The 27,465-nt window shown below is 34.9% G+C and overlaps 1 protein-coding gene across 1 annotated transcript; it reads left to right on the forward strand.

Annotated features, from left to right (window-relative positions):
• Positions 1 to 228: 228 nt before the first annotated feature.
• On the forward strand, positions 229 to 17,647 carry LOC125681336 (cholesterol 7-desaturase nvd-like). Its single transcript, XM_048921371.2, has 6 exons — positions 229 to 1,018; positions 10,873 to 11,061; positions 11,292 to 11,470; positions 12,674 to 12,919; positions 14,666 to 14,839; positions 16,037 to 17,647. The coding sequence occupies exons 1-6, from the start codon at positions 586 to 588 to the stop codon at positions 16,202 to 16,204; spliced, it is 1,389 nt and encodes a 462-aa protein (XP_048777328.1). The 5' UTR covers positions 229 to 585; the 3' UTR covers positions 16,205 to 17,647.
• Positions 17,648 to 27,465: the final 9,818 nt, after the last annotated feature.

Consider the following 27,465-nt stretch of genomic DNA (forward strand, 5'->3'; position numbering starts at 1 on the left):
TTTTTCCAGAGACATCTATTGTTTGGTTTGCTTTCTTTTCTCCTACAAAAGGCGATCTGGTAAAGAAGTGTTGGTTCGTAATTTGTCCTCTGTAAGAGAAATATCCATTTGTAAAAATGAGTTATCAATTTACTGTGGAATTTTCTCTACCATTGATGATTTTTTAAAAATGCCATTGTGTAAAGAGATATTACGTGATCTTTTGCACATTCGGTTACAATGTAACCTGAGACCTGTACTAGTTCCCGACCCCTAAAACAGGTATACCAAGGCCTGTTACTGTTTGTTTTGTCGATTTCACTTTAAAATCTCAGAACTACCAGGGGACGTGTAATGCTAATGTTTGTGTATATCCACTCGTGGCAGGGTCTATTGAACTGTGCTTTAATCGTTCACTTAAATCCAATGAACCATGGGCGTGATTTTGTATTAACTCCTATAAAAGGATTTCCTATTCATGCTGAATCGAATATAACGTTACGGAAATAGTGGGATACAACTGAAATACCACAGATCAAGGACACGTGCGGTATTGATAAAACAAGTGGACTATCGATACGCCGTACCTCTTACCTGGCGGTAAGCATGGCAGATTTGAGCAAGTGTGGTTCTCTGGGAGTAATAACTTGTGTATTGATTTTGGCGGTTTCAGCATCGGTGACACAGAAAGTCTTAAACGTACCCCTGTATGAAACCGGCCGTCTGTGGATGTCGCAGTGGAACTCTCCTGCGTTTAGCCTTTTGACGGATTTCTCCTCTGTGTTTACCTATATTGTGTTTGCTGTCGTTGTTTATGTTCTGTATAAACTGTACGGATTTCTATTCGTACCTATAAACAGAATTCGCTACTTGGGGGATCTAGGGTATGTGTCGGAAGGAGACATCAAAGAAACGGTGAATAGGGTGAGGAAATTGAGGTCTGTTGGAGACATTCCCCCGGTGTACCCTAATGGATGGTTTGGACTCATTGAAGGATTCAGGATTGAACCTGGGAATGCTCAAAATATATCCGTATTGGGTAAGGAAAAGTTCACGAATTCATTATGGTCATGCACAATGTTATTTTTATTTAGTTATTTTTGTTTTGGAAGGAGTTACCGTTATCTATGTCACTTCTGAAACCCGTCACGCGAGAAAGAAAAATATATTATTCAGGTTAAAAAAAAAAACCAATCATGATATTTGATCTTTTAAAAGAACTTGAAAAAGAGTTAACCTACGATAGATCATCTACAAAATCTGTCAACAAAACCGACGTTAAAGTGATGTCTAAGCCTTTTTATCAATGACATCTGACCTGATTTTAGTGTTAACCATTAAATAACCTTATACGATTAAGCAAAGTGTACATTATTAATAACCCCATGTATGTAAGAATACATGTACATGAACTAGATGTATTCTGACGAATTTTATGACTCAAGGACAATAAAGATATTGAATTACAAGTAAATTACATACGTGCGATTTACTTGAAATTAATCATCTAAGCCCAATTAACCTCGAGTCATCAGACTTTATAAGTGGCTGTTATAATATTATCGTACTAAAACGCAAAAACTTAATACTCGCAGTAAGTGGGTATTCCTTTTAAAGCTTCAATAAAATTTGATCACATTTAAGAGCACATAAATATTATATAAATTGAATTCTCATTTCCGTATTTTCTCGATAATTGCCGATAACTTGTTGGTTATAAAGTTTACACATCTAATGACAACGTCCTTGTATTATGAAAACAGATTTAATAAAAGCTGTCTTGTTGTGGATACCGAAGATTGCGCAAATCCGTAAAATCTCGGGATTTCCACTCAATTTTTTTTCCCAAAGGAGTGCATCTTTTTAAATTATTCATGCATAGTATATCATTTTACTATCAGTATTTAACGCCTTTTATGGGTTACGCTGGATAAGATGAATGGATTTAGTGGCGTTTGTAAAAGTCACGATTAGCACATTTCGCTCTACCGCTAACACAGATTGGGTTAAATGAGATTCTTGACCCAAATTGAAGTTTGGGTTTGAAAAACACTTTTCTTTATACGATAATTAGAAAGTAAATGGGTGAAATTATTGTGTTAAGAAATTAAAATGCCTTCTGCAGGAAAAATTGCAGCTATTGTAGAATATATTTATATTACTAGTAATGATTTTTAAATTCTGAAGAGGAAAAAAATATTCCTCATTTCATATTTACAACAGAGACATCCTTTTGAAAAATGTTGATGATGTGTTCGTCCATTTTGCACCTCCTTAATAGTCCTTCCAAAGCTAAAGTGTTGCTTTTACAAGGTTTGGCGTGATGAGGTGAATGTAATCTACTAGTAAGGTCTCACTCAGTCCCCGGATGACCAGTAAAATTAGCAAGCAATATTGTTATACTTACTTATAGCATTGCTTGCCTACTTCACTAGATATAGCTATTTGATGTACACTTGTGTTAATTATATACTATAAGCATGGAACACCGGGAATGATATAAATTCTGATGAGTAACCGCAGCTACACAATATAGCTCTCGCTAATCGTTCGATGATATTAAAGATTTGAGTTAAACGTACTTTTATTGTATTTAACTGTATAGGTCTACACAACGGGTTTAAACACAAGTCCTATAAACTTACGAGGTTCTGATCCCTCCTTAATACAACTTTCAATAAAGTACTTACAGGGGAAAGCAAACTATCGCTTTTTAATCATATCATCACAGTGTGTACATGTGTAAAAATAAATTATTTGAAGCATGGTGCTAGGTAGTAATGTCATTAACTCTACCAGAGAAGAAAAATATAAATTGGTTGATATCAACATTTTGTGCTTCGTCTCCCCACAGACGTATATCGTAACAATCATAGATATTGTTATCTGAGTAAAATGTACGAAACTTCTGAATAATTTGCGGTAGGTCAGTGGTAGACTTTGTAACCGGGAGGTTGTGAGTTCGAGACCAGTTCTTTCCAAACGCCAAGCCTAAGACGTTAACATGGGTAGCGATTGCTCCTTCACCAAACGCTCGGCATTTAGAAGTAAGAATCCCGGGTCTTTCTGATACGACTTCAAAAACGGAGGTCCCGTGTCGCGGCAGACGTAAATTACATAAACAAATGGGACTTTCAACAATATTTCTTCTATAAATAGATCATATTTTTAAATCCAACTGTGTCTGAGTATGGATGATATAATAAGATGGTGTTATTGTGGATCTTTCTATTACTGTTTGTGAAGGTACTGAAAGATGGGTTGGTGATAAATTGTTCCTTTACTATGTTAGGAACAAATCTCTATAGTCTATATTTAGGATTGGTGTAACCCTTCCGGTTACGTGTATTATAATTCATTTCTCTATTCCTAATTGTAGGAAAAATATGAATTAAATCATGAGACACTGTAAACGTAGTGCTTATAGTTTAGTCATCCTACTTCTTCCTGAAAAGGGCCCCCAACTTGTCTCCAGCTACAGCGAGCCTCGTGATAATAGTATGGGTAATCCCGTAATCATTTTTGCTGCATAAAGTTGAACTTTTTCTAATTTTCAACATATCCTGGTATTGTATCAGAAACCCATCTCAAGCAACGGTCACCGGTAATGGTGACGTCTCCATATGAGTGAAATATTCTCGAGAGGGACGTTAAACAATATTCAATCAAGCAAACAAGCAACAGAAGAGTTCAGTTGTGGTCTGATAAATGTAATGTACATCTTAGATGATGTATTTCAGCAAATGCTGAATTTTAACCAGAGATCGTGGTTCAAAATCTATTCAATATTTCCAATATTATATAATGGACATTGTAATGAGTTGCCATCTGCAGACAGTATACACAATAAGATGAGCAGTTGAAACATTAACCTGCTGAGCTGCCCAGCCAGGCAATGGGATTCAAAAGGAATATACAAGTATCGGTGATATTCATTTTTTTTTTTCATGTTTCGGAAGGAAGTCAGCCATGAGGGCGGTGTGTTATTCGTCCTTAAAGTGCGTTCCGATAAAGAGTCACCTCAGCTCCGCAACATGGCTTTTCCCAAAAGTGTCCTCCATTAAAGTTAACGTTTAAACTTTATTCATTTTACTACGGTTAAGAAACAAGTTCTATGAATGCGCGAAAAGATCATTGATGAGGAAAAAACAGAAGTACCCAGAAGAAACCCAAGTGTCCACGAGTGGGCGACCAAATCATCACAGACAATGTACAACCACTGCCGATCCTGGGGCGCTTACAACCTTTGAGCAGGGGGGGGGGGGGGGGCTGTTTAACGTGTCACGTCTGTCGTAACACGGGGCCTCGGTTTTTGCGGTCTCATTGGAGAGACCGCCTCATTTAGTCGCCTCTTCCGACAAGCAAGGGATACTGAGGACCTATTCTAACCCGGATCTCCAGGGAAAGGGTGTGACCGGTCAACATGGGATGCTTATATTTCTTCTGTCCGAACACCATTAACATTGAATTTGTCCATCAGCTTCACAGACAGACGGACGGGATACATTTACCATTACTGTAGATTCCTTATTTTACGCGAGTACTTAATTTGGCGAAATGACTCGTATTTACGTCTAATCGCGTGAACATGAATTTGCATGTGGTCTGTTAATCAAGCGTTCTAACATGTATTTTAACAACAGAAAAATAAAAGCGATTACCGGAAATTTTATTTTGCGAGTGATGCCTCTCGTGAAATTACGCGATAATAAATCCCTTGCGGATATTTATGAATATACTTTTTGATGTTGTTCGGTAATAATGCAGAAAGCAAACCTTCAAAAACCGCCTCCATTCTTTGCAAGATCCATGAAATTGTCTACACAGTCAGAATGCGTTGTGGTTACAATTATGTAAATTATAGAATATGAATAAATAATGATCAAACATCCAAGAGGACGCCGTGAAAATTCACGGAAAAGGAAGTAGGCCATTTCGGCAAAACGGATGAATTTACATGACAAATGCTGTCTACTTGAAATGACTACATGTATTACGTATCTCAAGAACAATCTTATGTTTTATTGTTGAAATCATGAATTTCAAGAGAAAAACAGGATAAACAGATCGATTTGATTCCGGGAAGAACTTATTTCTTGTTCCCAGGTTGGGAATTAATTTCCACAGCTATTGGAACTGTAGCTCGGACGTGGATTAATTATTTACTATCTCCCGATATCAGTATGTGCATTTACGATTATCTAAAGAATACAATAAATAAAAAATAACTTCATAAAACTGTAGTCTCCATTTCAGGTTTAATTTTATTTTTTGGGTCGTAACATGCAGACGGATGCACGAGATCTTATGAAAGCGGGGAGAAAGTAATGCAACTTCACATTGATTCTCATCCATCAGTTCATATATCCAAACCGACAAAGCAATTGGGGTTTGAAAACCGACAAAACAGCATTCATTTTATTTTCTTCTTTTAAATGTATCTCTTAGAGATGCACTTTGAATTACATGGAGAGAAAAATCTGCCATTTTTTAGAGGTTTTAAACTGCTACTTCATGCGACCACGCGTGTGAATGTGTGATTCCTTATAAGAAAACTGGGTGTACTTGTGGAGAGCTAAGTAAATATGAACTGGTCATAAAACGACAATATTGGCATGCCCTTTAAAGTCTTGTTTGAAAACCTATATTTTTAGCGTCACTCCCAAATTATGTAATTTTCCTCTTCTTATTTTTTTTATTTATGTCTTGTCAAATGTGTGCATAGACTACCCAACGTGCATCGATTTACTGAAAACGACTTTTCAAGGATCATCATGTAGCTTGTAGAACTGTCATATAATTTATGAGCGGTCGGAACTGACACTGATACATGCATTTGATAAGGTGACATGTGTAGAATGGAACCAATGTGGTGTAGAAGTAGCATTGCAGATTCTCACGCGGATAGTGAGCTCATGAAGGTATGTAAAACAGGTCGACTCCAGCAAATCCATCTCTCCCAATTCCTAACCAAATCCAAAGCACACTATTCAGTGGCGGATTTAAGGGGGCCGGCGCCCCCCCCCCCCCTCCCCCCCCCACCCCCACCCCCCTAAAATTTTCAAACTTGAGGTAAATCGTGGTATCTTCTTTAGAAAAATGTACTAAACGATGAAAGAAGCAATAATTTCTTCCAATTCCGGAGAAATGAATGACAAAATTTATTGATTTCTTGAATTGCTTTATTGGGAGAACTTAATTTTTTCCAAAACCCCTTAAAGTTTGCGTCATTTTATTAATTTCACCTCATAAAAAATGATAGAAAATGGTACAAAAGACTAAATAGGAGATATATTTCAAGCCCTATAAAATCTGTAAAATCCAGGAGCTTCCGGGGGCTTCGCCCCTTGGGCCCCCACCAGGGCTTTGCCCCCAGACCCCCTGTCTCATAAAGTGGCGCCCCCCGTAAGTGCAATTCCTGGATCCGCCCCTGCTATTTCGAGAATAAGTAGGATAGTTCTTGAATTTGCCCCCTGTTCCTATCGACTTGCAGAGAGGATTTTCAATATCGTACTTAGTCAGGATTAGTGGAATTTATTTTTATAGCATGCTAGGGAGTAACGTTACGTTCCGAGTTTGACCTCAGTCTGTTTTGAGTCTGACCTGAGTCTGTTTTGAGTCTGACGTCAGTCTGTTTTGAGTTTAACGTCAGTCTGTTTATTCAATGTTTAATATATTATATCACTGTAATTCAGTAGAAGTAATATATTGCAAAATGCGCTGATTATACTCAGAAATAATGTATTAAAGGATGAAATGCGCTTACTAGTTTTAATGCAATACATGAATTCACCGCTTTTTTTTTGGTCCAGTGTAAATAGGATTTTGACTGACCTTTCAGATACACGGAAATAGTACGGCGATTTTACACAATATTGACTGAGTGAACTGTACATGTATATCCTGTATCATTTACTCTGTAAACATGTCCGGACGACGGTGTAATAACTAGAATTAAGAGTGACCCAGCAGTATAGTTGAATTGTTGCTCTGAAAGTTCACATTTGTATGAACACCCCCTCTCATCCTTGCAAGCACCGGCTTTTATTTCTTGCGATGAACTTCTTGTACAACTGAAAGTTGAAACTGAAACTACAAAATCAATGTCTGCACTCTGATGTGTTTTGGGAATAGTCTCCTGAGATGGTTCTACCTGTTCTAACAGTCTCTAGGATTATTTAAATTATTCATGAGTTCTGACCTTTTGTTATTGGTAAGAAAAGGGGAAATAGGTTAACGTTTAACTTGCTCCATGACTTACGAAAGCATCGAGTCACTGTTTACTTGGATACGGTCAACATAACTAAATATTTTCATAGCCCCAGATCGTTTTCATTTTCATTATATATATATGTTATTTCTTTTGCTCTCAAAAGGATCTGATTTAAAGTTCGTCCGTCTTTTCATTTCTTTGTTTGATTGCTTCTTATAATTATAAAACAATTTAGAACCAATGTGTGCCTATGTATGGCTCTTCTCAAAGCTAATGTACATACGGTCTTTTCAATGCTTCTGTTCTAAATGAAAAAGCTCACGAATTAATACCTTTTCGGCAGTAAAAGAGCCAATGCAATTTCAAAATGAATAGCAGTGTTAAAAGTATCCATTCATGCATGAATGTGATGCGTGAAGTTCATATTAATACCATTGACTGAACTACATTGTGAAGTACCTTGCTTTCATAATTGCTCGGTTTTTTCCCCTGCAAACGCAGCATGCATGAGTTTATCGAAGCTTTGTGTATATTTTACTGGCACAGTTAGTATAGTAAATTAATAAACCAAGACTTCTTAATTTAGTCCAAAATATTTGTAATGTTGCCCTGGGTTACAACTTATCATACAATCAAATGCACAATATATACTAGGGCAGGACGTTCAAAATATACATTGTTTATCTGTTTTCCCCTCCAAGGTTAGACTCGGCTCGAATTAAACGGATACCCCATTATAGCAAGGTGTCTTTATCATCTATCAAATGCGCACATCTGGGTATCGTGTCGAATGCCAAGCATAATTTGCTTTGCAACTGAAACTATGCTAATGACAGGTCGGGGATTTTAACACATTCTGTTGAAAGGGTTGAGTTATTCGCGATTTATGGAAAACACTAGAAATCAATTCCGCAAATTGACGTTAACACGGAGTGCGAAGTTTTGGGTGTGTTTTGGAGTTTGGAATCGATAGAAACACGAAATATTTCCTCGTTCAAGCATGAAAAGAAATGTAAATAAATTATACGTTCAGGTAGCTGATTTCAATGATTGGCTGCTAGATCAGTAAACAAAAACAAAAAAAAGCTTTAAAGGTTTGTATTTTGTGGTCTTTTGCTGGTTGAGGTGACAGCGTAGAGAGACTGTAGACTGTAAAGCGGGCACAGAACCAGACCATGAAGAATTCGTGTAGGTCATTGACTTTATCCACCCTGGCACAGAGATTAAAGTACATTAGTACCGAACTAATTTATTTTGAATATTGGCCAATCTAATTTATTTCAATGAAGGTTTGAAAAATAAGAAATTTTATTACACAATTTTACCCCCCATGTACTATTTGTGGTTTTTGTCACAGAAAAATTACGTTTATTTCGAAGAGGTGCGCTTATGATAAAAATAATATCCCAAATACTTTATCGCAAAGCGCCGGTTTGTTCTTTTTTTTTTTTTTTTTTTTTTTACAACACGAACCACTTCACTCACATAATTGCATGTCCATATGAATGATACAAACAGACTGTTTCATTGGTAGAGTGGTACCATTTGATAAGACATGTAATCTGTATGGGTTAAACCGTATTTTGTTAATACCAGGAAATGATTTAGATAGATAAATTTCTGTATTTGAATTACGCAAGATCGTAAAAGTCGATTCTGGCTCGGTTTTAATTTTTATTTTGTACCATTAAAATCTCGTGAGACCGGGAAATGTCGAGAATTTGAGCAACTCTTTGTATAATATGTTATAAATATGTAGGTTTTTGAGCGATGGTGTACTATCACCGATCGCAATCGAATGTAACAGGAAGAGGGAAAGTATATGGACACCCCGAAATGAAATTTTAATAAAAGTTTTTCCGTTATCGTTCGCAGGGTAGCATATTGTAAAAGCAGACTTGGTCCAGATAAAGTCTGATATTTGAAGGCATTTTCATCTTTCGTGTATTTGTTTCTAAAGTTATTAAATTTGCATGGCTCTTACTGCTACATGTATCGAGTGCATTCTCCGTGGAAGTGCCCAAGCTACATACACTTTTTTTTAGACTTTTTTTTTTACGAGAGTTGCATTAATCTGGTATTATTGATTATGCAATTCTTATTGAATAATTCACGAAGTAGATAATTAAGGTGAAATATCAAAACAATTTGGGAATACTTTTGCTGAACGCTGTGAATATAACATTATACAATCATTGACATTTCCAGGTCGATACCATGATTTAGCTACCTGAGAAATACAATATTCCAAGAACCCTTCGGGAAGTGGGAAACTTGCTAAGAAACAAACCTCGGGACCCAGTTGCACAAAGGATAATCAACTTTAAGAGAGTCTACTTCCCTATTAACTCTGACATTTATACAGCGTTAACTAGACGCTGTCAGTAAAACTGAACTCGTCTTCGTGCAGCTGGGCCCAGGATTTGAAAGTTGTATGATCCAATGTTCATGTATTATTTTTGTGCATAATTACTTTAAAACAGATTAATTAGTTTTCAAAGTTATTAACTTTCCCTTAATTACATGCTTGAAAACATTTGCATGTAAAAGAAAACAGTGAGATTATTTAAAAATTAAATAGTAGCGGGTACGCATAAATTATACATTGTCTGTTAGGCGTCTATGAATAAATGTTTTCAAGCATATAATTAAGGGGAAAGTTAATAACCTTAAAAACTAATTAATCAGGTTTAAAGTAATTCTGTACAAAAATAATACATGAACATCGGATCATACAATTTTAATTGTTAACAGCATGCAAAACACTTTCATCTCCATCTCTGACAACATGCACAGGGAGGTGGTGATAAAAAAAGGAGTGAATCTAAATAGCAATTTTTGATATTGCTTAAAAAGAGGACAGGCATGCTAACAGTTTCAGCTTTCCGATAATCTCAATTAAGACGATTAATTACCCATGTTTTCTGCATGCACGTGAGAGTTTAAGAAACTAAAACTGAGTCAATGTCTTGCGTGTGGCTTTCCCCTTAACGGTTACCGTTGTGCAAATATTGCCTTTAGCGATTGCTCATAGTTTGATTATAAAAAGCGCTTTATATTTGTTGGAAATAACTTTTCGTTTTATCTGGAAAGAAAACTCTTTTCACTGATTAGTCGTTGAGAATGAGTTCCCGATTGTTCTACACTTGAATTAGCTTGACTTGCCGGCTATGTCTCGTGTGATATTTGTTTTTCCTGATTTTGTGAAATGATAAAAATTTCGAAATCTAATCAGGTGCACGTCTGCTACAGGTTTGTCTTCTTTTGTTTCGGGTTTTCCAATAAGTTTCGCGGAAAAGATGTCGTACACTGTATTCTGAGGTTAACACGTCTTAGGTGTTAATACAATAATTCAATACAGAATGTTTTCGTCACTGTTGGACTATATTGGCTATTGGAACATCTGACAGTGTGAACGAGCTTTCTATTAAAAAAAAAACCAAAAAACAAAAAAAAAACAACATTCACATTGTCTTTTAAAATATTATTATATTTTTAGATATTGAATATTATAAATGTCGGAGATGTTTCATTATCTACAAATATCTTAAAGTTCCTCGTCTCGGACTCTGTCTAATAAGGGTTCCAGCACGTATCCGTGTATGGTATAAAATTATTGAAGTGTTGTTGAGGGGGGGGGGGGGTCCCTGCCCTTCTGATTGAGATTTCTCTCTTGACAGGTTTAAATTTGGCCGTGTTTAGAGCAGAAGATGGAAAAGTCCATGTCATTGATACCTATTGCCCACACATGGGCGCCAATCTCGCTGTGGGGGGCCGAGTTGTGGGCGACTGTCTGGAGTGCCCATTTCATGGCTGGCAATTCAGAGGAAGCGACGGAAAGTGCATCAAAATCCCCTACTCTGAGAAAGGTTAAAATTTAATTCAAATTTGACGTAAAAATGCATCATTATATCGTTTTCACTAAGTTTTACAATTTTTCTTGCATTTCTATTTCACCATTTAGTACGAAGATCAAATACTTTTACGTGATATGCTACATGTATATATAGAATGTATTTGTATGTATATTAGATATTGGGTTCATTGATCCGTAACTAATTAAGAGAACTCGCCGACTACAACACTGACATTTTCACAGTGCCTGATATCGCTAAAGTCAAACATTACACCTCAACTGAAGTGAACGGCTGGATATATCTTTGGTACCATGCGGAGGGATCGGAACCAACGTGGACCATTCCGGAAATTCCCGAAATATCCCGAGGAGACTGGGTGTACAAGGGTCGTACAGAGCACTATATAAACTGTCACATAGAGGTATGGACATTTTAAAGAGTGCATCAGATAGTGATTACTATGTTCAGCTTTAAATTCGCTCCTACCTATATTTTCGCGGGTGGGTGGGCGGCTGGGTTTTTTTTTTCTCTTTGCCTAATGCACTTTTTACACAATTATGAACTTGCATTTCCTATATGAATATATTTACTGTAATTCTTGCCGTCTGTAGATACACACACACACAAAATCCAGAACAGAAGATCTGTATCATAGTGGGTTTTTTTTTTACAATATAAATTGATCATAAATACATGAAGTATATCAATGTTTTGAAAATCTATAGGTAAGTTTACGTTATTGATATTTTCATTAGAAATATGCAGATCCAACTTTGGGCGGAATACAATAAGAATAGTTCACCATATCACTACCCTCACGGGATGATCCCGGTTAAAATAGTTACTCGCACTATACCTCGGTCAACGTTCATTCAAGGGCTTTTTACAGAAATCTTATAAAAGTTTCAAATATCCAAATTAGTTTTGGACTAAATATTTAGTCATATTATGAAATGCTTTTGGTGCAATTAAATAGATGCTTACTGTATATATTGTTTAACATCGCTGTTTTCTGATCCTATTGGAACCACTTAATAATATGCGTATGAATGTAGGACATTCACGTGGTGGAGATTTAATGAAAACATGGAATCCAAAGTAAGAAAGACTGTAAAAAAAAAATACGATAAAATTGTAAAATAAGAGACAAACAGCTAAATGGTAAAAATGTACTTAACAGAGTGCCAGTGGGCTATAAAAAGAGCCTAATGTATCACTTGTTGCCAGAACTTTTAAAGGGAAAGGAAACGAGAATGACTGTTTATATATACTGTAATATATGTTACATGTATTTGCAACCTAAGCGTTGACAGAGGTGTACGTGAAGCTTGCGTAACGCGCCCTCTGGTAGGAGAATGTCCCCTTGCAGCAGGTGTAGCACGATAAAGATCTCTCCCTGTTCAAAGGCCGTAAGCGCCGTGCATAGGCGTAAAATTTGCAGCCCTTCACCGGCAATGGTGACGTCTCCATATGAGTGAAAAATTCTTGAGTGGGACGTTAAACAATATGCAATCAATCAATCTAAATTTGTGGCACTTCACCTACAGCTGGTGACATGTCAATATGAGCTGCAAAATGTTGTTGGAGAATAAAACGAAGAAGCTTCCTCTGTTTTTCTTTACAGGAAGTGCCAGAAAACGGTGCCGATGTACAGCACCTGCAATGCGTGCACACCCCATTGATGACGTCAGGCATAGATCTTCGTTACATGTGGAACAAACTTTGGTCTTTTGGGTCTCATTCATGGACGGCTAGTTGGGAATGCAACCCTCCGCCAGAGGAACACATAGGAACCTTGACCTTGTCGCACTCTCTGAATCTGTTCGGGAAGACTGTTAATGCGATAGATATGAATGTCAAAGCCAGACAGGTACCTAGTAGACTTAAGGTGTTAAACATTTTTAATGCATTGTATACATACGTGTTTTAGCAGTTACTTTTTGAGCAGTCAAACGGGGACGGAATTATCTATTCTAACATTCTAAAAGTTTTATGTCTCTGCTGACTGAAATGAATGATCAATGCGTTTTTGAAATTAAAACTGAATTCAGCATAAAGGTGTCACAAATACAATGATTGCTCAATCTCTGTCAATATAATTCTAGATTCTCTCTATCATCTGAAAGATGAATGAGTCGATGACACTTTGACATGTAGTGATTTGTCTGAATGGTTTAGATCTCTTGAGAATCTGAAAATAGAGTTGTATAAGGATCGATCTCTTGAAAGCAGTATCTTTCTCAGTATTGGAGTACATTCTACTGATAAAGAATCCATCATCATGTCATATAACGAGACAAAAATATTATATATTTTTTATCTCAGTAATAGACTTTCAGTCGTAATAATTAAATAGCTGAAACATGCTGATATTTATTTGACAATATATCCATTATTGCATAATAACAGAAAATAAGATTTTATCATTTAACGATATATCAAGGAAAGTTGTTAACGATCTTCAGTTTGTCAAGATTGTATATGATTTTGTACCTATTCCCAACCTCCCTGGGGTCTGTATATATACCCACACGATGTGCATCATCGTAATGTTATTCCATTCAATATTTAGCAAATTTCAATAGTAAAGATCAATTACTTCTATAAACATGCGGACAGAATGATTGTTTTAGTAATCAGTCTAATCGGCAACAAATTTAAGTATTGACTTTTCTTCCCACTTATGCGGAAATTTCTCCTCATTGCTGATTGTTTTAAAGTGGGTGTTGATGTCATTTTTAAATGGAGAGAGAAAATTGAGATGAACAAATATAAGTACCCGTGATGGGGTTTATTTTCTCTGTCATTTGTGTTTCGTACTTTTTTTTTCAACCGGAGTAGTAAACGTTATACGACTTCACCAGCTGATCAATGGTTTTCACCCATTTTGTTTTCAAATATTATTTTTTATCATCTTCTATCACATTATAGTGGATAATCTATAATAAATGAACCACAATCATTGTCATATAAAATCATAGAATTAGTCTGCATTTGTAGATTTCGATACATGTACTTTGATTTTTTTTCGATGCAGTTGTACGGTACTGAAAATTGCACGTAGTCAAGCATATATGTGCATCTTGTATTTCACTGTAATTATCATCGCCGTTTATTACACTGTCATCATCTTCATCGTTTTTTACACTGTCATCGTCGTTTTTTACACTGTCATCTCTTCGTCGTTTTTACGCTGTCATCATCTTCGTCGTTTTTACACTGTCATCGTCTTCGTCGTCTATTACCCTGTCATCATCTTCGTCATTTATTACAGAGTAATTTTCCTCATCAACCGACTGACTCTTTGATATTTTTTTCATTTTAATTTAAAAAATAAATTGGTATAATTTGTAATATAAATTGAATCAAGAATCTGAAAACTGTATTTCAATGGGAATAAGGACTTTTGATATAAATAGGAGAAAACGCCTTTGTTCGAATTTTGCAGAATATTTCTTAAAAGTTTCAAACACAGAAAGGTGTGTTATCTCCCAAATATCATCCCTATTTCCTTAAAGTACAAAGCGATATTTCAGGAATGATATTCTGTATCTTTTATATTCTATACCTGTTCTTGTTATATGACCGTGACCTGGGTTGTTTTTTTTTTTTTCAGATTGGTCCTGGAATTGTTTACCTCAAATTCGAGTCAACTCTAGGAAATGGGATTTTTGTACATCATATCACACCAACAGAGCCTATGCTACAAAAGCTTGTACATAATATATATATACAGAAATATGTGCCAACATTTCTAGCAACATTCCTAATGATTGGTGAAGCAATTCAGGTATGATTGTAGCCTTGTGAAATCATTTACTGTATACAACCTGATTTTCGTTGCAGCTTAATTTTCGTTATTTTGCGTTAGATTAACAAAGTGAAATTAACCAGCAGTGAATATTATCTTGTCATAACTGTTATATATGTATATTAAACATTAAATACACGAATTTAACACTGTGTGAAAATTAGTTTTAAAAACAAGAAAAATATTAAAATAACCAGGAGCGGGTCTTATATTTTAGCTGTATCCAGTATTAAAATGTAGTCCAATATCTACATGTACATTTATGTACAGATATTTACCACTCGAATGACAGCTATCGAAAATAAGATTTGAAATTTAGAATATGCCCTGTTTTTAACTTCAAGAAGTTCTTTCAATTCCAATCATCATTCACAGAATGCATTCTTCATATAACCGGAGTAAAGACGGCAATTTGCATCATTCCGTATATATAAATTGTTAATGGATAAAGTATCTTAAAAGAAGTATCATAAATACAAGTTTTATGACTGAATTGACAAAGAAAATGGTTTCTTCATTTTGTATCAGACCAAAAAATATCGTACTCGCGCACCATCGATGTGAATGAGAGTACCAAAGCCCCGGATGTTTAAACCGTAGGCTGTTTACCCAAGATTGAGCAGATATAGAGATGCTTAGGCGTTAACATGATTAGCAAATTACATACAATTGAAAGAAATTTTCCAAGAGTTTGAATTAATTATCGTGATGAGAAATTATTGTCCTAAATTGAGAAACAACCTTCAATGAAACGGTCTCAAAAACACCACACTTAGGTCAAAATTTGTGGCACTTCACATAAATCCTGTAAGGTTTCTCTTGAGTGAAAAATTATCAATTGAGCGTGAAACAATTTACATGAAACAATTAAATATTTTTTAAACAGATCTATGCCAATGACTTAGCGAAAATGAGCGGATACATGAGAATTGGCCGGGGTCAGATTACGGAGCCTCTCCGTCTCGCTGTTTACTATTACGCTATTTTCACAAAACATTTCACGGAACATTATTTTGTAATGGGATTCGAGTTGTAATACCGATTTCCAAGGGGAGGCATTAGCAAAATGTCAAACACTTTCATTCGAAATGGAGTCCACTGCTTTTCAACAGTATCATTGTAAAAACGTATGCTTTGGATGATACATGTACAAGACATTTATATGTGTATTTTTAGGTGGAGAGAGACATCATGATTTGGAACAACAAAAGATATGAAAGAAAACCCATGTTTGTTAAATCTAAAGAGGACTCGTTAGTCGCTAAACATAGAAGGTGGTATTCTCAATTCTACTCAGAAAACAGTCCCAGACTAAAGTTCCAGAAAGATTCCTTGGATTGGTGAAACTAGGACTTGATTAGTGGTTTAAGAAAGACTCGTTAGAGTGGTGGAATATAGTCAATAGGATGTATAACAGTATTCCTTAGTAATAGGGAATTTAAAATGGCTAAATAATGCTCTTTCATTTTATAAGTAAGAAAATATGTATTGATATAAACTACGAACTCAATATCAGGTCGCTCTCTTGTTGTACCGATGTTTAGAATATTGATTAGTGTGTCAAATTCAGACCGATTTGATGATATTTGAAACCACAGATTGGAACAGCTTACACCTTTTTACTGATTTTGATTCTTTGGAACATCTGTTGACGGTTGCAGAATAGTCCTTGTAACTAATCTATATCAGTAGTGTTTCAAATCACTCTTACCACGTACGAGACGTGTTCTATAAAGATATAAAAGACTCTTGCAAGTATTACACGAACACGATTCAGAACTGCTCACCAGTTTCTTAAAATAGCAACAAAAACACGGACCTATTTTCCGAATATTGTAAATATCAGACTTTGTTCACCGTGTACAAATTGTAGTCACGTGACTTGCGAATTTGGTAATACATGTACCATTATGAAATCTGTGCACAATCTTTTTTCTTGTGTATGTGTGATTTCTTTTGTTTGTTTGTTCATAAATTGTTGAAAGAAAGTTACTGTTTCCTTTTAAGCAGTACCTTGTTATTTGTATTGTCAAAGAAATGTGGTTCGATGTGGGGAAAACATGCCTGTAAAAAGTCAATGTTGTAGGTTGTGTAACGAGTTTATAGATGTGTTAGTGTTGGGAAAGTTGTGCATGTTGAACAAAGTTGAGCAAACTCATGGTCAATACTTATGAATATGAACACCATATGACTTTTTTAAAAGTTTTTTTTAAATTTTTCTTTTTGGGGGTAGTTTAAAAATACCTAACAATATAACGGATTGAATACTTGACTTACACTATCCTGGCAGACTATCTCGTGTAAACTCCTTACTCAGATCCGGATAGTTACAGGATCACACGGATCCGTGGAACGAGAATTCCAATCCGGCAGGGAATCTTGTAGGCAATGTTACATTTCATCTATTAGTTATATTTATTAATTAGTAACCTTTACTTTTCGTTTATGTCCATTAGTTCACATACATCATCATTACCATTATATTTATTTAAAGAATAGTATTTTCTATTGAATCGAAAGCACGACATCTTAAAAGGATAAACATACATCTCAATAAACGTATAGAGAATATGTAGATTGTGAAATGTAGTTCATGACTCTTAGATAAGATAAAATGAATTTTTAAAAATGTACATGACTGGTGGTTTTCATGGTTTGCCTCGAATTATATTTTCAATCTGAAAATTTTCGAATGTATAGATGACATGAAAACTCTTAATATTTTATGCTATGATTCATTCAACATGCATAAAATACTATATGTATTAAACAAGCTTGTGCAAATTATGCTTATTTTGATTGTTTATCATCCGGCCTGTCACAGGGGATGCTTACTCCTCCTAGGCAACTGATCCCACCTCTGGTATATCCAGGTTTTTTATTTGCCCAACTCTCTATGTTGCATTGCTTATTGGAGTTAGGAGATTGATCGCTGTTCGTTATCTTCATCTATTCATTAAAATATGAACAATGGCAAGGGGAGATGATTCGGAATTCTATATCCTCGAAAATGTGCACATGTAACTGCACGCCCGGAGGAAACCTGTTCCTGATTGTGTGATGGTTGTCATCTTTGAAATACAATAAAGTAGGTGGACATTTTATTGTGTCTTGTAAGTAACGAAAACTGTCTTATCTGAAATCATAGGGTTATGCTGGATTGACAAATAGTGAGATCATGTCTGTGCCTTCGATTTGTCTTGCATTTACGAAAGGGTGATTTAATGACCGGTGGTTTTGGTCAGAATAACCGAAACAAAAATAGATAACACAGTTCAAAGATTTATAAAAAATATTTACAATTATTTGCAGTAAAATATGACTTGCGCTGATAAGAAGAAGGGACGCGCGCCACCAACCTCACTCTCGTCTGAATTCACCCTGACCTAGTGGCAGGACGTAGTCGAAACGGCTAGAGATGAATCCAGATGCAGAAGTTGCCGGAACCGTTGCAGTAAAATATATCTATGAAAACAATTAATGCAGTAATCAGAGTTCACAAAGCAGTGTCCGTTGTTGTCCATCGCTGATGCTGAAATCACACGAACATAAACCTGTTTATATCGCTAACGAAATTGGCCGTTAAGTCTAGTCCCCAGTAATGTACATGTAATATGCAATGTAATTATGTAGAGTGCCTATTATCACAAACTTTACAGTCTATTTATGCTTTTAAAATTACAAAGTTTCATTCTACACAATATGAACGGGCTATTTAATGTACTTTCCCAAACGCCGTTCTAAAAATAGAACGTCATGAACCTTCTAGAAACTTCAAACTATGTCACATGTTTTAATATAAACATCTAGTACACATGTTCTTTACGAACCTCCTCCGTTGCAAACGTTTGAAAGCTTTTCAAAATTCAAGTTCAGAATGCATCCAATCTAATTGAAATTAGATGTTAGATCCGCTCATATACTCGCTACAGTCGTTTGGTTGATTAAATGAGAAGATACCGTAAAAAACCTAATTATTTTTTAGCACGAGATGTACATGTACGTGATAATCCGCACGGATTATGTGAAATGAAGCGTGCCAAAATAGTCCCCTTATATTGCATACAAACAACGATACATAAAATAATATTCATTTTAATGTGGCAGATAACTATGGCTAACACTGAGAATTTTACGATATAATTAAGAATTCATGTCAGCTTTAAGTTTATTGTCTGCGTTATTTCGGGTGGAAAAGTCGCTAATGCTCGTTTTGTCGTCATTTCATTTTGTTATTTGGCCTCGAATTACCGACAAAACGCCAGGCGAAATGACAAAAGAAATCGGCTTTGAATGTTGCGATTTGTTTTCGAAACGGCATAATTAAGATAGCTTTTATTCAATCGTTTGGTTAAATGATAAGATAAATGCCAAAAAGTATTCATTTAAACCATAAAATTGGCATCGTGTCAACATCTGTTCGACGACTTTCAACGAATATTGGGTTAGAGCATCGAACTCAAAATCACACGGCCTCCAGGGGCGGATCCAGGAATTGCGGTTACGGGGGGCCGCCACTTTATGAGGCAATGGGCCCAGCCCTGGTGGGAGTCCAGGGGGTGAAGCCCCCGGAAGCTCCTGGATTTTACAGATTTTATGGGGCTTGAAATATTTCTCCTATTTTGTCATTTGTACTATTTTCTATAATTTTAATAAGGTGAAATTAATAAAATGACCCAAATTTTAAGGGGGTTTTGGAAAAAATTAAATTCTCCCAATAAAGTAATTCAAGAAATCAAAAGATTTTGTCATTTATTTCTCTGGGAGTGGAAGAAATTATTGCTTAATTTATGGTTTAGTACATTTTCCGAAACAAGATACCACGATTTACCTTAAATTTGAAAATTTTAGGGGGGGGTGGCGCGCGCCGGCTGCGCCCCCCTCTAAATCCGCCACTGGCCTCTCACCTCTGGTCGGCGCGGGTTCGAATCCCGCTCTCGCCGGTAAGTGAGAAAGTTTCCCAGTTTACTTTCGGAAGGTCGGTGGTCTCTTCCCAGGTACATTTTATCTAGGTTCTCTCTTCCACCAATAAAAACTGGGTGCCACCAGATAACTGAAAAATTGTTGAATGTGGCGGTAAACATCAATCAATCAATCAACGAATATTATCTTTCAAAAGTCGTGTAATGAACCAGGGCGACATTCATTTTATTAACTTATTTTTGTCGATAAGCTACAAGTCATCATATAGATTTATCCACAACCAAAACCCAGAAAAATATGTCGTTCAGTGCATAAAGATGGAGACTTATTGAGTTTTTAAAAAGTCGTTTAACTGTTAACCTCAGCGACATTTAACTTCTTAATATCGACGCGTTGATGTGTAGAGAATATGAGAGGGTACTTATTTCTGAGTTTCTTTGTCGTCTTTTCGACTTATCGTTTTGTCGTCTTTTCGACTTATCGTTAAATCGGGGCGAGAAGTCGCTGATCTTTTTTTCGTCTTTTCTTATTATTGTATTTTCGCCTCCAAATAACGAATAGACGACAAAATGTCACAAATCAGCCACCATACAATACAGTAGTTTTAATACACGACAAGAAAGGCTTACAGTGAAGTGCTGGAGATGAACACTTTAGATTCGTTATAAAAGTCATTCGTTATACTCATTGGGTTCATGATATGTTTTAACTTTAGGGAGTGAAAATCACATCGCTGTAAGTGTGAATTCACTATAAGCTTGTTCGCTATAACCGTATTTTACTGTACATGTAAATGCCAGGCGCGTAGCTGCCTGTACCCAAGAGAGAGATCTTTGCTGTTTAAATATTTGTGCCAAAAAAATATTCCCGGTTTTTAATTCAATCAGCATGATAATGCCCATTCAATCAAATCTAAAATCCTTTTTGAATTTCAAATCATTAACATCATATCGAATATCACTTAAATGCACATTATATACACATGAACGTGTAGTAGACGAATGAGGATATATTTTGTTATCAGTAAGATTTACAATATTCACTTGTCCAAAACAACGGAAGAAAATCGTAAAATTACGAATGTAAATCAGTCCAAGTACACACAGTGAATTGGCATCATAAAACACTTTAGAAAATGATTTTGTGAATTCTTTTGGGTTTGGAAATTGACAAGAAACTCTATGCACAAAAAAATTAGTGATTTCATTGGTAAAATCCAGATGCTTTAGAATGCTTCACCCCCAATAGGATTTTGTCCTGGACCCACTGGGGCCTCAAGGTGGGGGTCCCGGACCCCTTGCCAAACTTTGCGTACACTTCATTTTCTTTCTGGCTACGCGCCTGAATGCAATAATCAACGGGGTAAATCGAAAGTTTTTATAAGATGTGGATCTGTAGCTTCTGTATCTTAACTTTTTCTGGGTAGAGGTGTTGGCCCTTCGCAAACCCATAGTAACCTCGAGGAGAGGTGGTGTGGTGTTGGTCCTTCGCAAACCCATAGTAACCTCGAGGAGAGGTGGTGTGGTGTTGGTCCTTCGCAAACCCATAGTAACCTCGAGGAGAGGTGGTGTGGTGTTGGTCCTTCGCAAACCCATAGTAACCTCAAGGAGAAGTGGTATGGTGTTGGTCCTTCGCAAACCCATAGTAACCTCGAAGAGAGGTGGTTTGGTGTTGGCCCTTCGCAGACCCCTAATAACCTCGAGGAGAGGTGGTTTGGTGTTGGCCCTTCGCAGACCCCTAATGACCTCGAGGAGAGGTGGTTTGGTGTTGGCCCTTCGCAGACCCCTAATGACCTCGAGGAGAGGTGGTTTGGTGTTGGCCATTCGCAGACCTCTAGTAACGTCGAGTAGAGGTGGTTTGGTTTTTAGACTGCTAGCTATTGAAGACAGTCTGCCGCTTTCCTTCACCTAGCCTTTCCCATGGCAGCGAGGCAGCAGAGGTTTGGAGTCAAGAGTTTCCCTTCTTTTAGATGAGCTGTCCTCCCAAAATGACGAGCCCCACCTTCCCAGGTAACCCGCCTTTACACATTCTATCAGTAGTAGCAGTTCCGCCGGAATTGGTACAAACCGCATGAGCAGGCGAGTTGCCGGAAGCTGTTAGAGGCGCAAGCCGTGAGGACCATTTTACCGACGAAGGGAACTAATCCCTATTACAGTCCCTCGATTATGAATTCTTGATCTCTGATACTTTTGATGATATAAACTTTTCTAACATATATTCATTGATCTTTGGATATTACATGTTTCACAAAATAGTCAATTCAAAAATGAAATTATTGTCGATTTCATTGATATTTATCTGAGGAGAGTTCATGGTTGATTTACAACATCAAACATCCCCAAGTTTTTCCTTCCCCTGGCGTTCATGTTCAGGGCACTTGCTACAAACAAATCGAACTTCTCTGTTTATTTCTGTGAATAGATATGCAAAACATGTATATATGTGATTGTGGATCAGCTCTTTGGACGAATAAGGCATATGTCCTAATTCGCTCCGCTTTTAACATTGATTGGCAAGCCTAAAAACCAAAAAGCATGTAGTCTGCGGTGTAAATACGTTTGTAGATTAGTGTAGTTGTAGTGCTAGATGTATTTATATGTAGTTTTTGTTATTATTCTCTGTTAATATTGGCCCCATTAGGTAATTATTTTCGTTTGTCCTGAAGAAGGGACAGATCGTCCCGAAAATTTGACAATCCAGTTGTTCGTGTCATTGGTCATTTTAGTGCTTTGTATAATATTTTTGTATTTGACCTTGTATCCACGTTGTGGATCCAACACTTTTAGATATCGGGTGTTGTTGGAACTTCGTGCTTTTATATATATATATATATATATATATATATATATATATATACAAACAGGGAAGTCGTTGTGGCCGAGTGGACTTACGCACTGGTTTGACAATCTTGCTAGGCGGTGGGTGCCGTACGTCGCTGGTTCGACCCCGGGCTGGGGCGAAAATTTTCAGTACCTAGTTGTGATTATTTAGTGCTTTATATATTAATTAATTGATTATCACGTGTATCGTTTAGATCCTAGGGGTAAACGTAAGGTTGGGTGTTATAATTGTTTGTTTGTGCTTTTTATATATATATATATATATATATATATATATATATCAACATTACAAACTGAATTAAGTCATTAGTGTTTATTGGGTATTTGCTTTTAGAGCATTCCGTATGGAGACACCCTGTTTAAATAATTACTTGAGGTGCATTATATAGGTAAATAAGTATAGTATCAATATACACTCCTTAGTAAGCAAACTTTCAAACATACCCGAATGTTGTTAAAAACTCCAGATTTAAAATTGGAATTCTTCAAAAGGAGGTAGAAAAAATTGTAGCAAGTATCTTTAATCGGTCGCTTAAATTAGAAGAAAGGTAACTCGCATCTCCTTCGTTTCACAGCCTATCTTGAATGGTCGTACGTCGGCCTGGATCACGTAAAGTGCACGAACAACCAAGGGAGTTTGTATTATTTACCGGTATACATGAATGCACTCAAATTTACAGGAAAGTTATACGAAAAGTCAATTCATACCCATACTGTTGATCCGCATGGATTTCAAATGCACGTGCACGATTAAGACACAAGAAAAATTATACGTGTAAAATCTGTTTTAAAATAATATGTATTATAGTAAAATAATGAATAATTGTTCCTCCTGCAGTAATCGATAATTCAATTCATGATAGCAAACATTTTATTTATATACTTTCTATTTTAACATCACCATATATATCAAGTCACGTGCAGTAAATCTTTTTTGAAAACGTACTTTTCCCGTTACTTGCATATGCAAAGTTCAATTTACATTTACTGCCCCTCCCCCTCCTCCCGATGTACTGAAGTATCTATTCCTGCCGCCTCCTTGAATTCTGTGGTTTGATTAGAACAATTCTTTTTAGTCGTTATAGGGGGTGTTTGTTTTCTTTTTGTATTTCTTTTGTGAAGCTTACTTCCTCTCTGGTTGCAACTCCACCCCCTTTGATGCACAGGCACCTGAAGTGTGGATAGATTGTATATATCTTATGTACCCCCCCCCCCTTTCTAGAAAGAAATTATTTTTTTACAGCACCAATAACCTATCCAAAATATGTTATTTACCCACCAATCACCCTCATAAGTCGTTCTGGATAGTCAGTTTGTACCTTCTGTAAGCTTTAGAGATGATAACTTGTGAGATACATATATATGTACATATATTAGTTTCTCACAAGTGGGGGTCACCAAATATATGCTCTAAACTATGTTGTAGTACAAGGTGTTGAACTATGATATACATGTATTTGTGTTTTATATTATTAACCTGTATCTACTTCTCTGTGTGGAATCTTCTCCATCTAGAGTAAAACACGCGAACATTAGATTGATTTCGTAGTCAGAAGTCAGACCATTCACAACTCTGATATTTAATTGTATTTTACATATGTATATATTATAAACGCATACACACATACACGCATGCATACATACACATACATACTTACACACATACATACAAACACACACATGCAACATCCAAACACACATTAACACATACATACATACACACACATTATACATATATACACATTAACACAAACACACATACATACATACATACACATTATACATATATACACATTAACATAAACACACATACATACATACACATTATACATATATACACATTAACATAAATACACATACATACATACACATTATACATATATACACATTAACATAAATACACATACATACATACACACACATTATACATAAATACACATTAACATAAACTCACATACATACATACACATTATACATAAATACACATTAACATAAACACACATACATACATACACATTATACATATATACACATTAACATAAATACACATACATACATACACATTATACATATATACACATTAACATAAATACACATACATACATACACACACATTATACATATATACACATTAACATAAACACACATACATACATACACATTATACATAAATACACATTAACATAAACACACATACATACATACATACACATTATACATATATACACATTAACATAAACACACATACATACATACACACACATTATACATATATACACATTAACATAAATACACATACATACACACACATTATACATATATACACATTAACATAAATACACATACATACATACACACACATTATACTTAAATACACATTAACATAAATACACATACATACACACACACACATTATACATATATACACATTAACATAAATACACATACATACACACACACACATTATACATATATACACATTAACATAAATACACATACATACACACACATTATACATAGATACACATTAACATAAACACAAATACATACATACACATTATACATATATACACATTAACATAAACACACATACATACATACACATTATACATATATACACATTAACATAAATACACATACATACATACACACACATTATACATATATACACATTAACATAAACACACATACACACACATTATACATATATACACATTAACATAAACACACATACATACATACACACACATTATACATAAATACACATTAACATAAATACACATACATACACACACACACATTATACATATATACACATTAACATAAACACACATACATACATACACACACATTATACATATATACACATTAACATAAACACACATACATACATACACATTATACATATATACACATTAACATAAACACACATACATACATACACATTATACATATATACACATTAACATCAATACACATACATACACACACACACATTATACATATATACACATTAACATAAACACACATACATACATACACATTATACATAAATACACATTAACATAAACACACATACATACATACACACACATTATACATAAATACACATTAACATAAACACACATACATACATACACACACATTATACATAAATACACATTAACATAAACACACATACATACATACACATTATACATAAATACACATTAACATAAACACACATACATACATACACATTATACATATATACACATTAACATAAACACACATACATACACACACATTATACATAAATACACATTAACATAAACAAACATACATACATACACATTATACATGTATACACATTAACATAAACACACATACATACATACACACACATTATACATAAATACACATTAACATAAACACACATACACACACACATTATACATATATACACATTAACATAAACACACATACATACACACACATTATACATAAATACACATTAACATAAACACACATACATACATACACATTATACATATATACACATTAACATAAACACACATACATACATACATACATACACATTATACATATATACACATTAACATAAACACACATACATACATACATACACATTATACATAAATACACATTAACATAAACACACATACATACATACATACACATTATACATATATACACATTAACATAAACACACATACATACATACATACACATTATACATATATACACATTAACATAAACACACATACATACATACATACACATTATACATATATACACATTAACATAAACACACATACATACATACACACACATTATACAAAAATACACATTAACATAAACACACATACATACATACACATTATACATATATACACATTAACATAAATACACATACATACACACACATTATACATATATACACATTAACATAAACACACACACATACACACACATTATACATATATACACATTAACATAAACACACATACATACATACATACACATTATACATATATACACATTAACATAAATACACATACATACATACATACACATTATACATAAATACACATTAACATAAACACACATACATACATACACACACATTATACATATATACACATTAACATAAACACACATACACACACATTATACATATATACACATTAACATACACACACATACATACATACATACACATTATACATATATACACATTAACATCAATACACATACATACATACACACACATTATACATATATACACATTAACATAAACACACATACATACATACATACACACACATTATACATATATACACATTAACATACACACACATACATACATACATACACATTATACATATATACACATTAACATCAATACACATACATACATACACACACATTATACATATATACACATTAACATAAACACACATACATACATACATACACACACATTATACATATATACACATTAACATAAACATACATACATACATACACACACATTATACATAAATACACATTAACATAAACACACACACATACACACACATTATACATATATACACATTAACATAAATACACATACATACATACACATTATACATAAATACACATTAACATAAATACACATACATACATACACACACATTATACATAAATACACATTAACATAAACACACATACATACATACACACACATTATACATATATACACATTGACATAAACACACATACATACATACACATTATACATAAATACACATTAACATAAACACACATACATACATACACACACATTATACATATATA

Source organism: Ostrea edulis, chromosome 2 (assembly GCF_947568905.1).
Source record: "Ostrea edulis chromosome 2, xbOstEdul1.1, whole genome shotgun sequence".
NCBI lineage: Eukaryota > Metazoa > Mollusca > Bivalvia > Ostreida > Ostreidae > Ostrea > Ostrea edulis.